Source organism: Nuphar pumila, chromosome 4 (genome assembly GCF_984573655.1).
Source record: "Nuphar pumila chromosome 4, dmNupPumi1.hap1.1, whole genome shotgun sequence".
NCBI lineage: Eukaryota > Viridiplantae > Streptophyta > Magnoliopsida > Nymphaeales > Nymphaeaceae > Nuphar > Nuphar pumila.
In genome coordinates, this window is record NC_143252.1 from 124,953,614 (window position 1) to 124,970,473 (window position 16,860).

The following is a 16,860-nucleotide window of genomic DNA, read 5'->3' on the forward strand; positions in this document are numbered from 1 at the left end:
GAAGATAAGAGTGTTCTCACTTCTCAGTTGCCGGGAAACCCGAACTGTGACCGATTAAAATGTCGGCCACCGCCACGGGAGTCCACCCCCAATTCGCCATCTCCACCTGCCGGAGCTCCTCCGTTCGCCTCCCGATCTCCTCTTTCATCGGCTTGAGATGGAATCCGGCCCCGCCGGAAAACTCTCAGAACTCCGGCGGATCCCCCCGCCGGGGGAGGGCTCTCGCTCCTCTCGTGGTGTACGCGGGAAAATCTAGCCGGCCGCTTCAGGGACGGAACCTCCGGGTGGCTGTGATCGGCGGGGGCCCCGCCGGCGGGTCCACGGCCGAAACCCTAGCGAAGAACGGCGTCGAGACATTCCTGATCGAGCGGAAGCTCGATAACGCGAAGCCCTGCGGGGGAGCTATTCCTCTGTGCATGATAGGCGAGTTCGACCTACCGCTGGACATCATCGACCGGCGGGTGACAAAGATGAAGATGATCTCGCCCTCGAACGTCGCCGTTGACATCGGCCGGACGCTGAAGCCCCACGAGTACATCGGGATGGTCCGGCGGGAGGTCCTCGACTCTTTCCTACGCGGCCGCGCGGCCGAGTCAGGGGCGACGGTGATCAACGGGCTCTTCCTTGAGCTCGACCAGCCGGACTCCGGCGAGGCACCGTACGTCGTCCACTACAACCACTACGACGGCAGGGAGAGCGTCGGGACGAAGCGCACCCTGGAGGTGGACGCCGTGATCGGGGCGGACGGGGCAAACAGCCGGGTCGCGAAGGCGATCGGCGCCGGAGACTACGACTATGCGATCGCCTTCCAGGAGAGGATCCGGATTCCCGACGAGAAGATGGCGTACTACGAGAACCTTGCTGAGATGTACGTCGGAGACGATGTCTCGCCGGACTTCTACGGCTGGGTCTTCCCGAAGTGCGACCACGTCGCCGTCGGCACTGGCACCGTGATCAACAAGAAGGACATCAAGAAGTTCCAGGTAGGGATGGATGCGGACTTTGGACGGGAGAAAGGGAAGGAGCAATTTTTTTCCCTTTCATTTAACGCGTTATTTTCGGATGCTTTCTGTTAATTAAGACTGGTTTTTTTATGCGCATTTTGCTTATTGGATTAGATGTCGCCTTTTCTTTATGTTCTCGAGATTCTTTTTGGCAACTCAATTGTAGTATATATCACGTCATAAACGCATTGATTTTGATTTTTGAAAATGAAAATGGTGTTTTTTTTTCACAAATTCTAGTTTATTTTCCCCTGGGTCGTCATTTTTTCTACTTTTTTAATCCCTTTTTTTTGGTATTATTGTCATGCAATGCATTGTGAGGAAATCAATTTGTCCTCCTAGACTAAATATAACGTTTTCTTTGGGTAACTCCCGCTGCTTGTTGAAATGTTTTCTTTTCTTAAATTTCGCTATTTCCTTTTTAATTCCTTCTTTTTGCTTATTGTTACTTATTTTTCTTGCAAATCATTAATGAATTTGGTGCAACTAATTTGACGGTAACGTTAAATCTATTGAATCACATCAAACAAAGATGGCTTTCCCATACGAATTTCAGTCCTGTTCCTTTTTCTTCCTTTTCTTTAACCCCTGTTTTTCTCATTGGCTCGAACAGTTCCCTTTGCGATACTTTCTGGTTTTTACCCCATTGATGAAAATCGCTTCCTGAATTCTTCAAATTATCTTCTTTCAATTTGCCTTATTATATACTGGTATATATTCCACAGTTTGTCTCCTTTTCACTCAAAAGTTTCTTTATTAGCTGTCATTTCTTCGTTGTCTTTGGTGTTCACAAATTTCATTCATTGTATTGCTCGCTGTGTTCGTTCCCAATTAGAACTCTGTAGGTGGTTTCCCGGGAAGTTTGTTTCAAAAGCTTGAAACTACATGCTTTTCTTTTTCTGCTTTTGTGAAAACAAAAAACCACACAAATTTTTATATGAACTTCTTTCCTAAAAGTAAAGTGCTTGCTCCTACATGTATGAAAATGAACTTCCTTGATACTGCAATGTTTTTTTTCAAAGAATTGTTAGTTGCTTTTCAAAATTTATGTTATCATAAAATAGACATGAATAATATTTTTTTTTTGATAAAAAGCTTAAAATTCAACTTAAGATTTATGTTTAACCACCCTCTATGCCTATTTATTTTGCATTTTCATTGTTACGCAGCCAATCACATAACAGCATTTCATGTTTGGGTCTGCACTCTGTAGTTGTGGGCCCCATACAATGCTGTAATGTGATTGGCTAGTGTCACATAGCCATGGCACTTGGCCGCTCGTTCCCGTTCACTTCCTCTTGTGCTTCGTGTCTTAACTTTCCATTGTTCTTCCAGTTGGCAACCCGCAACAGGGCTAAGGACAAGATCGAGGGGGGAAAGATCATCCGGGTGGAGGCGCACCCGATCCCGGAGCACCCGAGGCCCAGGCGAGTCAAGGACCGGATCGCCCTGGTCGGTGACGCGGCCGGTTACGTGACCAAGTGCTCAGGCGAGGGCATCTACTTCGCGGCCAAGTCCGGCCGGATGTGCGCGGAGGCTATCGTCGAGGGGTCGATGAACGGACGCCGGATGATCGACGAGGGTGACCTCCGGCGGTACCTGGAGAAGTGGGACCGGACCTACTGGCCCACCTACAAGGTCCTGGACATCCTGCAGAAGGTGTTCTACCGATCCAACCCGGCGAGGGAGGCGTTCGTGGAGATGTGCGCGGACGATTACGTTCAGAAGATGACGTTCGACAGCTACCTCTACAAGACGGTGGTGCCTGGCAACCCCGTGGACGACCTCAAGTTGGCCTTCAACACCATAGGCAGCCTCGTTAGGGCCAATGCGCTCAGGAATGAGATGGCCAAGCTGAGGTGATTGAGGCCAAACTCATGGGATTCTGTGGGTTTCCCACTTTTCCCGGTGTGGGACTGTGTGGTTTCGATGGTTCCTTTTTGGTTGGTGCATCATTAGAGGTTGGGTGTGTTTCAATATGTAACTACTAAGGGGGCGTTTTGGTGTTTCTAGAGTTAAAACTGCCTGGGTGGAAGTAATGTGTCTACGGTGCAACCGAAAATGCCGATCAATGTTCAAAAATGTCTTTTTCCACTTGTTTTTAAATTTTAAACGCTAATCACGTCTCTCTCCCTCTCTCTCCATGGGCCATCTACTCACCTGGATAGGGGCGGTACAATTGTCCAAGCGTTATCGGATGTCCTGTGTTTGATCTAAAAGGTGGACACCATGAAGGGGAGACCCACCTAGTGGGCAAGTGAGGTACTTGAGCGGTTTTATGTGGATGATTCCGTAAAGACGTCGGTCAATACAAATTCTTTCTGTCTTGGCTACAGGTCGAATGGCGTAGCCGGTAGTTTGATGGTTATATTGCACTATCACAACTCAGGGATCTTGGACCAGGTAAAACCAACCTAGGCTTGATTTGAGATGATGATACCGGTTCAGACTCAGGTCTAGTCAGGTTCATCATAAGAGAAACCATACCCGGATCTTATAAGGATTCAATAAACCAGACCATACCTGGTAAAATAATATTTTTTATCTTTTCTACAAATTGCAGTTCTTAGTCGGAACTTGGGTTGGGCTCGGGTCTGGTATGAAATTTCACAAACCATACCCGACTCCATATATTAATTGGACCCTTTGAGTCTGACCTAGATTCTAATTGGAGGTTCTTGTTTATCACCATACCTTGACCCTATAGGATATGGTACGAGCCGGGTTTGGGTCAAATCTGACCCGTTGACATCCCTGCATAAGGGTTATTCCCCAACTTGCGTAGTTGCATATTGAAAAAAGAAAAATTTATGTTGCAATCCAAAAATTGAGAGTTGGTGTAATATTAAGAATTTTTTAAACCCAAAAAATTTAACTAATGAGATTTTTTTCTTAATTAATAAGATCTTTTATGCGAATGTTTTTATTTCAAAAAATTCATAGATGTAGGCTCATTATAATTAATTATTATTTATTTAATAAAGGGTGCACTCATACATTCATACATCGCTGAACCTAGAGCTAATGTATTGTTTCGATATTATTCCTTTCCACCCTTAGTACGCAGGAAAAACTTTGTCCACGTATCAACACGACGTTCTGGGGGTTGATTATTTCATATATTTTAGATACCCCAGAGGCCTGTTGACCCTATCTATAGTAGGATGGTAAACTCGTACTGGGAGAACCCTATTAGGCCCAATTCGAATGCATCATCTACTATAGTAGTTGAGTTTAATTCTTAGATAATTTAAGGATAACCATGACCTCAAACCCCTTGAGTGACTGATGTCCCATTGAACTCTGTCAGGTTCATAATTAAATACATGTCACTCGGGCTATACTATCATCGTCTGCCACAATGAGGGATAGTCTTGAAGGGGTCTGTCGGTCTTACCATTACTTGTCGGATATGCACCATGCCACTCGGGCAGCTAGTGCCTCCCGCACTTAGGATATATGTACCAGACCCATTCAGTAATCCCCAATAACATGATTCTTTGACCACGGGGTTCATTCAGACTTTAAGTCTTATTCATATGCATGCTTGACCCTGCTCTCGACATCTACGACCATCACGAGCATCTCACCTCTTTTGGGTGAACAACGTACTCTGGCACGACAACCCTTACGAGTCTAGTTGTGTATCGATATCTCAATGAACATGCATATGACACGATCTCAATAGATCGATTGCTCGGCTTGAATCACGACAATGAGCAGTTGGCCTAGTCAAGGCGGGACAACTACTCTCGCTTTGTGGCCCTTACGAGTAAAGTGCTTTTACAGGCGAACATGGAAACGGGCCATTCTGGTAGCGTTCCAACAACAGGGCATCCTCGTGCCATTTAACTGGTTTCAACAACTCTTTTGCCAATCATTTTGATAGTACTTCCTCTGCTTCGATGGCAGGAGGAAATCGATCATTTCCACATTATAGAAAGTACATGACGAAATATGGGCAATACCTCCTCTGTATGATGAAGTAACATTTTACGCTCTTTCCAAGCTTGGTTGAGCTTCTTCAGAAATTTCAGCAACACTCCCTCTCTTTGTCTGAGAAAGCATGCATTTCTTTTAAGCTCGGTGAGCATCTTTTTAGAATTTCTATCAACACTTCTCCTCTTTGATGTGAAAATTGCTACGCTTTAACTTAAGAATGGATGCACACCGTTATGCATACTTTGCATCCATCAAGGTTTGATAGAACCTTGGGCTATATCCAGGCCATGCACAAGTAATTTAGGTCTTTACAAAAAATCAGTTTTGTGCAAAAGTGAAGCCTTTCCAATAGAGGCTTCATTCATCAAGCAAAATCTTGATTGAGGAGCGGTAATGGAATTGCATCAACGATTTAGAGTTGATCTCCATTTGAACGCTCATTTACGCGCACTATATATAGTATAAGCAGAAGCTTGTAAATGAGTCCATATACATATTGTTCGAGGGGTGAAACCGAATGAAATATCTTACATATATAATTATAGAAAGCAGGAGCCTGGGCATCATTCGATGCGATAACAAGATAAAATATGTAATATAAGCGTGTAATTATAAATTGCAGAAAGCAGAAGCCTTGGCATTATATAACATGACGGCAAAACAAAATACAATATATGCGGAAATCAATATCCAACGATAGTCACAAGATGAGCGCGTGAACACCGAAGTGTCTTAGAGGGCTCAACCAAGGACTAGGGCGAGATATCATTTTTAAGAACGCATATACTGCGCATTCAAACATATATATCCGATGATAGTCACAAAGCAAGCACGTGAACACCGAAGTGTCCTAGAGGGCTCAACCAAAAACTAGGATCAGATACTACTTCAGAAAGTACACATCGTATACAAACAAGTAAATACTTGAGAGAGATGGATCAACGAAGCGAACTTCAAATCAGAGAAAAAATGACTCTAGAATGCTTCATCTTCTTCGAACTGAGTTCAAAGCTTCCTTCAAGAGGTCAGACTAGGTTAGATGGGTTCAACGTAGTTGAGAAAGAGGAAGAGCAGGTCAAGCTGCTAAACCTAAGTGGTTTGAACCAAACTGAGTTCAATCCAAGTCAACTGGGTCAGGCAGGTTCGGGCTTAGCCCAAGTAGGCTGGGTCTAGGCTAAGTGAATCAAACTCGGTTTTATGACCAAAAGGGACTTTGATTTTGACTAAACCCAACTAGGTTCAACCCAAGTCAAGTGGGTTTAGATCAGGTCAGGTGAGTTCAGACCATGTCAGGCAGACTCAGATCAGGTCAGGTAGGCTCAGACCAAGTGGGCTAGGTAGAAGAGGTTTAGAAGAGAGAGAGGAGAGAGGGCGGGGGGTCCATTTTTATGAGAAGAGAGAGAGGGGATCAAGGCTATTTATAGCCAAAATTACTTGGTCTCTAAGTAATCTCATTTACCTTTTTGCCCCTAGCTTTCCAAATAAAGATAGGTTTCTTTTGTGTGGGGCCCACATAGAATATTTTATGGAATATTCTATGGGTCCCACTAGATATTTTTTGAGGAATATTTTTGTGGGTCCCACCAACATTTCTATAGGTCCCATAAAAATCTCGAGTTTTTGACAATTTTTTTTTGAAAAATTCTCAGTATGCCATTCTCTTTGTACTAACGTTACTAAGAAAGTGGGCTCGTACAAATCTCTTGATTTTATTCAGAGAGAAAGTTATGACTCCCTAACGGTTTGAGCATATATTCGCAAAGATACGAATATCCTAAGTATAACTGGTTCGTAGAAATCGATTCATTTCGCATTTTGAGTTCGAATGCTATTTTTCACTTGAAAATGCCTCATGAATTTATTCAGAAAGATGCTAAAAAATTGTGAGTCTTATAAAAATGATTTGCACAAACATTGATCATGCACTTTTACCGTGATTTGTACTCATGCACAGTGCGATTTTCATCCAGTTATGGCTGACATAGACGTCATTGTGTAAATCATTATACCATCATGATTTACACAATGACGTCTGTCTTTTAGACAATGAGCTTTGTCTAAGTGCTATCACGATTAGCTTTTACGGGCTATGTCTATGTCAACAATATTTTCTAATCGCTTTTACGGGCAATTGGGGTTTAGGGTTTAGGTTTTGGGGTTTAGGTTTTATGTTTTAGATTTTAGGTTTAAGGATTTTGGGTTTTACATCAATGTTACAAATCGAGTTAACTTCTTAAATACAAATCAATTTTGTTCACAAAGACATATTGTTCTCGCTGTAACTTCGTAACTACAAATCCACGTGATTTACAACTATATTCATATACAAAAAAGATTAGTATTTAGTTATAATACATCATGACCAATGGTTTGACTTAGATACAATACATGATCATCATCATCAAAGAAAACAAATATCATCATCAGTATGAAACCCACGTCCAAAATAGTGATGTGCTTCTAATGCAATCCAGGTGAAAAATGTGGAAAGCTATTTATGGAAGGGCATTTTCGTCAAACGCATATCTATCTTTTAGAGACTCCAATTTTTACAAAAGAAATCACAAAAACATTCATATCGTTCATCGTCGAGTTCATTTCCTGCTGCAAAGTGATTCTATATGCAACTCATTAGTAATGGCATCCCACTGCACCATTTTTCTCGAACTGAGGCTGATTCTTAGAGACTCTAGCAATGGTGTACTCTTGAGAATATGCTTCACAAACTTCAGCTCAGGCACTATCCCCTTGAAGAAGCCGATGGGCTACATGATAAATCACTTTTACGTATTTGTCATTAAGTATATCGAAGATTAGACAAATATTTTTCCAACTGCGAAGTATGGTCTGACAGTAAGAATAAATCAAATAGATGGACATCAGCATCACCCTCTGATTATCATGCAAAATATTTGTGCTTGCTCTGGTATGGCGGTAACGATTGAAGATGATTATGGTCGTTATATTATGTGTAAGTTTTGATATACTTTACGATAAATATGCCACAATCGTATGTGTCATGAATATATCAATGTATACATAGAAGATAACAACCACAATCATCATCGAAGATTATACATATCTTTTCTCATGACGTAAAACAACTACGTTATCAGCATCAAACCCCATTTATCAAGCACAGGTAGAAGAAACACAGAAGAACAAAGAAGAAAGAAAAATACAAGGAAGAAAAAGAAGAAGAAGAAGAAGAAGAAGAAGAAGAATAAGAAGGCAGAGGAGAAAAAAGAAGAAGAAGAAGTTGAGCCACCACAGAAAAGAGGAAGAGAGGTTAAATAAATTAGGGTTTTAGACATGAACAATGGGTCGGGTAGGGTTTTATATATAGATCTATATTAAGGTTTTATATTTTGTAGGGTTTTACGCACGTGTATACAAATCGACATGATGTTTAGACTTAGTAAAGTATAAATCGATTTGTATTTAAGAAGCTATCGCGACAACAATATATCTTTGTTTGTCTTTATGAATGATATTGATATATAATATCATGAATTACTCATTGATTTGCAATTGTTACTAAAATATTTTTTTTTGTAAAACGTAAATCGATATCATATTGTAAATCACTTCGAATTTACCTTAATTTTTTTCATTGAATTTTATGTCAATTTGTATTTATGGGTTTAGGTGGAATAGTGATTGGATTGGGTTGTACAAAGATGTGTATATTTGAAGGCTAGATGGGACAACAATTTGTCTGTGCACTTTTATCGCGATTTGTACTCATGCACATTGCTATTTTTATCCAGTTGTGGCCGACATAGACGTCATTGTATAGATCACGATAGAACACTATATGGTATAACATCTTACAAATCAATATACATATCTTATAATATATTATAAATTGATACAGAAATTCAACATAATAGCTTACAAATCGACACTACAAAACACATAATATCTTACAAATCGATATACATATGACAAAATATATTACAAATCGATACAAAAATTTAGCATAATAACTTACAAATCGATATTAACAAACTAAACATTATCTCACAAATCAGTAGTATGTTACTACAACCGCGATGAGACAATGATTTATACATGTGAATAATACATATTACAATAACTTATACATGTGAAAGATACATTATTAAACATAATTCACACGCTATTCATGTGTTCTATAGCTTTTTGGATGAAGCCATTTTTATGAACGGTGATCAACAAAAATATTAACAATTCTATTTTTATGACTCATGATTCATGAAAATGGCTTCATCCAAAAACTCTTTCTTAATAAGACCATCTAGTGTATAAGCACATTCAACTCCTGTTTTGTTAAACTCTTAACAAATCTGACAATGTGGAAATTGAGTCATGCAAAGAGGCATAACAACTAACTTTATGGTAAAACTTAAACATAATTCACACGTGATTCCTGTCTTTCATAGCCCCCTTTCAAATTGATTTAAGTCTATCATGAAACAGAACAATATAAGACACTATATTAAATTTTACAAGAAATGCAAACATCCTCCCAACATTGATTACATACTAAAAGACGTGTAAAACTAAAGCTATCATTCCGGAAAAACTGGTCGAAATGATTGAAGGTTACAACGTTGGAGTGCACATCTGTAGGGTATTTCTGCATGTTGGAAATTACACAAGTTAGATATTGATAAGATGCATGTATTTTACATGGGAAGCAATATAATGTATTGCATACTTGTTCATGTGAAGGGCTTGGTTGCTTTTGCTTAGAGGTTAGTTGTTTCTTAGACATTTTCTTGCCAACCAATTCTAGTGCACCCTTTGTCCTCTGATGTCTGCGATCAGAGGCATGCTTTCTTTTGATACCCTTCGTTAGGTAAATTTTTTCATCATAATCTATAACGTTCACTCCTGACTTGTTGAAGATAATGTTTACGCTTCGGTGCAACTTCTCATGAGTGTTAAGAGAAGCATGATTTTCACCTCCGTTGTTTACTCCCATATTATTGGACTGACCTTCACGAGTTGCGACAGACTGATGGTGAATTAACTGCATATTTTCAACTAACTCCCTTGACGTTTTTCTCATGCATACATAGGCTTCTTCACTTTTCGATGCTAAATATGCAACATGAATAAGTGACCTATACAATTATTGGTAACGAGAGGCTATGCAACACTTTTCTTCAACACCAGATTGACTGACATAATCTGTATCCAGCAGTTCAATCTTTGCTTGTCTCATCTATCTTCGCATTAAATATGACTCAAGTATTTCTTGTATCTTCTCTTGATTAAGTGTCTTTAATGCATGACGACATATATTTTGCACGTACATTCAACTGTTTCATTGTCAACATTTTATGTGACATGTACTTCTTGCCTTTTCAGATGCTCTTCTCCCTCCCATACAATATTGTATTTGTGCATATTCTTGGTTTACATGCATCCTTCTGTGTTGCAATTCATAACCTGTATAACCTCATTCTTAATCCATTCAAATATAATTAGTGTATACATATCTGCAGGCCACATCAATATTTTCATGCCCAAAGTTACAGGGCGTGTATTGAAGCATTTCATATCTTGTTCAAGCTCATTCTGTATAAGTTCGTCTATAAATAATTCATATTTTTCCATGAAGTGAAACATTATTAAACATGAATACAAGGTTTTCTTCAGTGTGACATGTATAGATTCAGCTCTTTGTGTGCTTATCATACATGCACAAAAGTATTATCTTCCATATGTCACTGCCCACTTTTCTTTTTCTGCATATAAATTTTGTAACCACAGACAGTCTTCAAGGACGTATATCTGAATCATTGCCTCTCAATCAGATATAAATGTGACCTCATCTATGCTTTTAAGTACACACCTAATAAACTTTTTGTCAAACCCTATCTTTTGATTAAATATATGTCCTATGTTATTTACTGCATTTTAAAAGATATGCCATAAATATAAGTGATGATGTGCATCTGGCCATACATGAGACACTGCAGTCGTAATATAATCTACTATTGACTTTGAATCTGCCCAAAACATATTCACAGCAAATTCATCTTCATCCAGTTGCATTGCACTAAAGAAATTAGGGTCAATGCTTGATTTCTTATGTAAGTAATCAATCAAAGAACATATTTCTCCATTCTTTATGTTATTTGTCATCTTCCTTCTCAAGTGGTTTCTTAGATTCATAGGTGTGAATGACACATTCTCGTGACCACCATCTATGTACGCACATAAATTGTATGTCTTTCTTGGTACAATTTCGGTGCTATAAGCTATTTCAGCAATTGCAGCATGCACTTCAGTTACTTTACGATGTGACCTTAATATAGGAGTCATAAATGAAGCTTCTAACTCATGGTTATGATCACTGATTAAAGTATGAACTACATATTTCCCATTCGAAAGTCTTCTTAACATCATTCTCACTAGACATCAACATCTTGAATATGGCTTTCTCCTTGTTGGATTTTCACTTGACTTCTTCCAACTTCCTTAGAACATACATATGTCTTTCTCACCACGACACCCTATGCATTTTTTGATCAAGAATATCTTCTAACACTGAGGCCAAGTTTTAAGGCATAATCATTATAAAATTTGTATGCAACTTCCTCATTATTAAACTGCATTTCTTCTACGGGAACAGAGTCAAGTGTACTATCATGTACATTCCCAGTGCCTGTACCTTTATCAAGTGTACTGTCATGATCGTCTACCTCATTATCGAATTGCATTTCTTTTGCTGGAACATTCAAGTCAATAGTGAATCCAATGTCTGCACTCTTCTTATCATGTGCATCATTCATGCACATGTTCACTTCTTTAGGTGCGTCATTAGTACAAATGTTCACTTCTCTATAACTTTCTAATGATTGAGATATATCATCTTCATTGCAAACAGATGATAAGCTCACTATTGTCATAAGCAAGATATCATTTTGCGTTAGCCAGCACATACATTTACTATGATTTATTCAAGATGCATATAACAACAAATACCGATAAGGTTAAGCAAGTCAAAGAAACAATTCAACGAATCACAATATAAAATAAACAACAATTTGTTATTTTCTTATACTATGCATCAAGTTGTTACTTACCATGCCAATAAAAGAAACGATTTGTCGTATATGTGTGTTGACGGTAGCGATTCACGTGACAACGATTTAATTATATCTACGACATTGTGAAGCGATTTCAATAGAAATCGCTAAATGAGCAACGATTTGAATACGAAAATCGCCATTGCAAGTGCGCAATAATGTATTTCGACACACACATTTTAAAATTCTTTTTACAAATATCTTACAAATCGATACTAGAAAATACACAATATCTTACAAATCGATATACATACCGCATAATATATTACAAATCGATACGACAATTCAACATAATAGCTTATGAATTGATACTACAAAATACATAATATCTTACAAATCGATATACATGTCACAAATTATATTATAAATCGATATGGAAATTTAGCATATTAGCTTACAAATCGATACTACAAAACACATAATATCTTACAAATTGATATATATATATATACATATATCGCAAATTATATTATAAATCAATATAAAAATTCAGCATAATAGCTTACAAATCAACACTATAAAACATATAATATCTTACAAATCGATATACATATAACAAAATATATTATAAATCGATACAAAAATTAAGCATAATAGCTTAAAAATCGATACTATAAAACTTATAATATCTTACAAATCGATATACATATCAAAAATTATATTTCAAATCAATACAGAAATTCAGCATAATAGCTTACAAATCGATATTAACAAACAAAACAATATCTCATAAATCGATAGTATACTACAACCGCGATTTGCGATACATTACATATACTGAGTGAATGGACGATACCAGATGGGGTAGAGGCCCTTCCTCGCATCTATAAACAAGCATTCTTATCAACGGGTCCTAACGTCTTAAATATATCTTTCATTTTCCAACCATCGAAAGGACAAGATCCACCTGTAATAACAAAACAACGCCTTAATGACACTCACGATGGCATACGTTCTTCAACAATAGCATGATGATATGGAAAGGTACTCACGACGCCTTAATGACACTTGTTGAAATGTTTGTGTGTCATTGCTTTCTTTCACACTGCTTAACAACAATGAAAAAGAAGAGAAGACTTTCAAAAGAGATGATCGACAAATGCCCTTATGACGCCCACCAATGATCGAACCAATTGATCGATTTATAGTTATCTCCACAAAGTAGGAACAGTCCCGGGAATGTTTTTTAATACAAGGCATGGACGAGAAGGCGACAATGTGTTGTAACACAAGCTAAATACCAATGCGGGAACCTGGACTCAAGACGACGACAAAGGCTGCTCCGACGACAGCTGACGACGGTAAAGAGTGAGTCGTCAAAGAGAACTCATGTTACAACAGATGGTGAAAAAGTTTAGTGCTTATGGCGAAAATGAAATGTTTGGACTTTGAAGAGTTAACATCATTCTCGACTTTTTGGATGAAGGACATTTTTGTCCTTTTTTCGAACCGTCATTTCCTCTTTTTTTTGAATGGATCATATTTTTATCTTTTTCTCGAACCGTCGTTTTATAGCAAGAATAGCAGAAAAAGGATACTTAAGTCTTTGCAACCGCACCAAACTCCGATGCTAAGTGATGCTGACACACATGAGAATAGGAGCCCTACATACTTATATACGTGGTGCTCATTTGGACCCGAACATGCATGGTAGCAAACGGTGCGTCTTCGGGGGAGAACACGCAACACCCTCCCTAAAAAAAAGCTTAATCAAAATTGCTAGGTAAAGACATGTTTCATGTTAAACAAACCGTCCAAATGGATCTGTTTATTAAGAAATGCATGAACAGGTGAGATTCCACTCATCGATGTGATGACACATCTCTCTCTCTCTCTCTCTATATATATATATATATGTATGCGTGTGTGTATAATTAAAGGCCAGATACATTTATCTACGTCTTGTAGCATTTGGATGCAATACGTTGATACACAGAAGTTTCCGTCATAATGATGGTAGTTAATTGCAGATACCTTTTCCAATGTGCTATATGAGTCAAAGTACCGGAATGACTGCAATATAGGGTGCTCCACTTTACGGAATCACTAATAATTGGTGAACACGGATCCCATCATTTGAAATAGGATGGGTTCCCTGTTCGTAATTGGTAGGATTTGATAAAGGCCTATGTTGGGCCACAGCCATAGTGACAAATGTTTTTATCGGTAATTTCTCGTTTTAAAAAAACTCACAAGAAATTGAAAAAAATCTATAAATCTTGCATTTTTTGGCAAAATCTTGGCAATAAAAAATTAATTTTAAAAAGTATAAAAAATGTTTTTTTATAAAAAATATTAATACATTTAAAAAATAAAAATACATGATTTTGTTTATTTAAAATGTAAATATCATGTTTAAATCATGATATTTATGTTTTTTCATAAATCTCATGATATTTTGTAAAATCTCGCAAAAAAATACCGTTTTAAACTTTCAGGCAATTTCTCAGGATATTATCGCGAGATTTTCATAAATCTCGCTATATTTGTCACACTGCCCACAACTGCCTGCTCCTCTAAATGTATAAAAACTGATCTGCATGTAAACATGATTAGGTCTGCATCAATTAGGAATTGTAATCTGACTCTGGATCTGATCCAATTTGACACGATCCTAATTAACCAACTCTGATATGTCAACATGTCCACCCACACAATCTAAACCAATGGGATACGAATGAAGTAGGCACACATTATAAACAAAGTACTGCTAGTGAAAATGGGGGACGTCGCGGGTGGGGAGGTGGCTCATCGTCTCTCTTTCTTTGCCCACTACGTACAGTGACTATGGCTGGTGCACAGGGCCACCCACATGGGATGTCAAACCCGAGGCTTTGCCCACACCCACGTAGGAGAATGTGAGCACATCGTCCTTACCTCCTCCCCCAATATTATCTGGGCTGGTCCCCATTAATTATCAATACAAAAGTATACTCAACATGGCTTATTATATGGTCATTTTTTTGTCGTATCATTGCTGTCACTATATGGTCAATGTCGTAATTAATGAAGAGACAGCAACGCGTTTGAGCTTTTGGGAGGTGCTTCACTGTGGGTCAAAATCTGTTCACACTGTGAATTGGTGATCTTTATTAATCTTGTCGCATTGATTTTCATATTTTATGTTTCGTAAATTTAAAAAAATAATAATTAAAAATGAGTTAAAATTCAAGAAAATGATGAGAAAAAACTTTGTTGAAGACGAGAGAAAAAAGGATTAATATTGAAGAAGAAGATGAAAGTGAAAGAGTCATGTTTGTTTTTTACCATCCAAAATACGAAAGAATGATGAAACCTCGGGTTGTTTTCAGAGGGTTCTATAATTAATTTCCAGTGATTTTGGCACAGCGAGGAAACAAAATCCAAAAGAAAGTTTTTTTTTTTTTTTATGTGGTGATGTTTTTTATTTTCGGTAATCCAAAAGGTAACATTAAAAGCACTGAAAATAAATGGGTGCATGGTCTCGTACGTAGTTGCCCTTTAAGAAAAAGTTGGGTCCAATTTGGATGCGAGCAAATATTTCCTTCGCTTCGAAGCAATAAGTAGCCGAGTTTTTAACCCTCCAAATTGATCAGTTATTCTCATCAAATATTAATCGACATTGGTGAAGGGAAGGGGATGGTGTGCACGTGGATTTGAGCTTCATGGGTACGTTGTCCCACGTGGGCACGTATACTCTTGCACGGCAAGTGATCCACTCGTGCGCAAGGAGCCCAATGATTGTGGGGGCCTCGTTGCTCGTACCCCCAGCTTACCCCACACGTGTGCATGGGTGCCACCTAGGGATGGTAGTGGACCGAGGGAAAGCGGGGCCCCGCCTCACCCCGTTTGAACCGGGGATGAAGGGTATGAAACGGGGATGGAGGCGGGGACGAAGGTTAAAATCCATCCCCCGTTCGGGGATGGAGGTGGGCATGGACTTACACTTTTCCCCTCCCCAGTCCTTCTAAAGGATGACAATACACTACGGGAAACGGAGCCCCACCCCGCCTCATATCCGTTTGAACCGGGGATGGAGGACATGAAACATGGATGAAGGCGGGGGTGGAGGTTAAAATCCATTCCCGTGCGGGGTTCTAATCTTGAGACGGGGCGGGGGACATTCCCTAGTGCCACCCGGTACTTGATCAAAGAGACAATTACCACAACCTCTTCACCTCTACAAGTCAATGACAAGGATGACCATGGCCACCCCGCTTTGGCACGTGCACCTGAGAGCCTTGTGGTTGGCTCAAATTTCAGCTGGTCAAGGTCAGTGAAACATTGAGCGGGTGTATAAGTATTTTTCAGGATACGAGAGAGTTACTTTTTTTTTTTTTGATAGGCAAGCTAGGATTAGGCAGATCCCCAGCAGTTGTACATCGTACCATTGGGTTTTGAACTTGCAACGTCCCCGACACAAAAATGACGTGCACAAACCGCTCCTACCACACAAGTGGAGCCCCCGTTGGTCGTTACAAATTAAAGGGATTACTTTTATAGTTAGTCGTTAGGGCTGGTAAACTAACCGAGCAATTCGTGGTTCTGCTCACCATGAACTCATTCGTGTTTGATTCGTGTAGGTGACAAGTCGAGCCAAGAGCAGATCGTCAAGCATAAATGAACTGAGCATAATGAATAAGAAGCATTTATCTCAGCTCATGTAAGCTAGACCATGAAAATATAATATATAGAATTTAAGCATAAGACATTACATACAAAAGGTAGTTTTTGTATAGTTGGCTAGAGTTCTTGGAATGTATGTGACAGTTGTTTGAGGTTCAAAACATGGTAGAAATTTTGAAATTGATTCAATTTTTTTTTACACGAGCCTGATGGTGGCTTGACAC

The 16,860-nt window shown here is 38.9% G+C and overlaps 1 protein-coding gene across 1 annotated transcript; it reads left to right on the forward strand.

The window, feature by feature from the left end:
- Window positions 1-3,123, forward strand: LOC149840926 (geranylgeranyl diphosphate reductase, chloroplastic-like). The gene is made up of 2 exons (XM_090003468.1): window positions 1-983; window positions 2,340-3,123. Exons 1-2 carry the CDS (start codon window positions 60-62, stop codon window positions 2,865-2,867), a joined length of 1,452 nt encoding a protein of 483 aa, XP_089859594.1. The 5' UTR covers window positions 1-59; the 3' UTR covers window positions 2,868-3,123.
- Window positions 3,124-16,860: the final 13,737 nt, after the last annotated feature.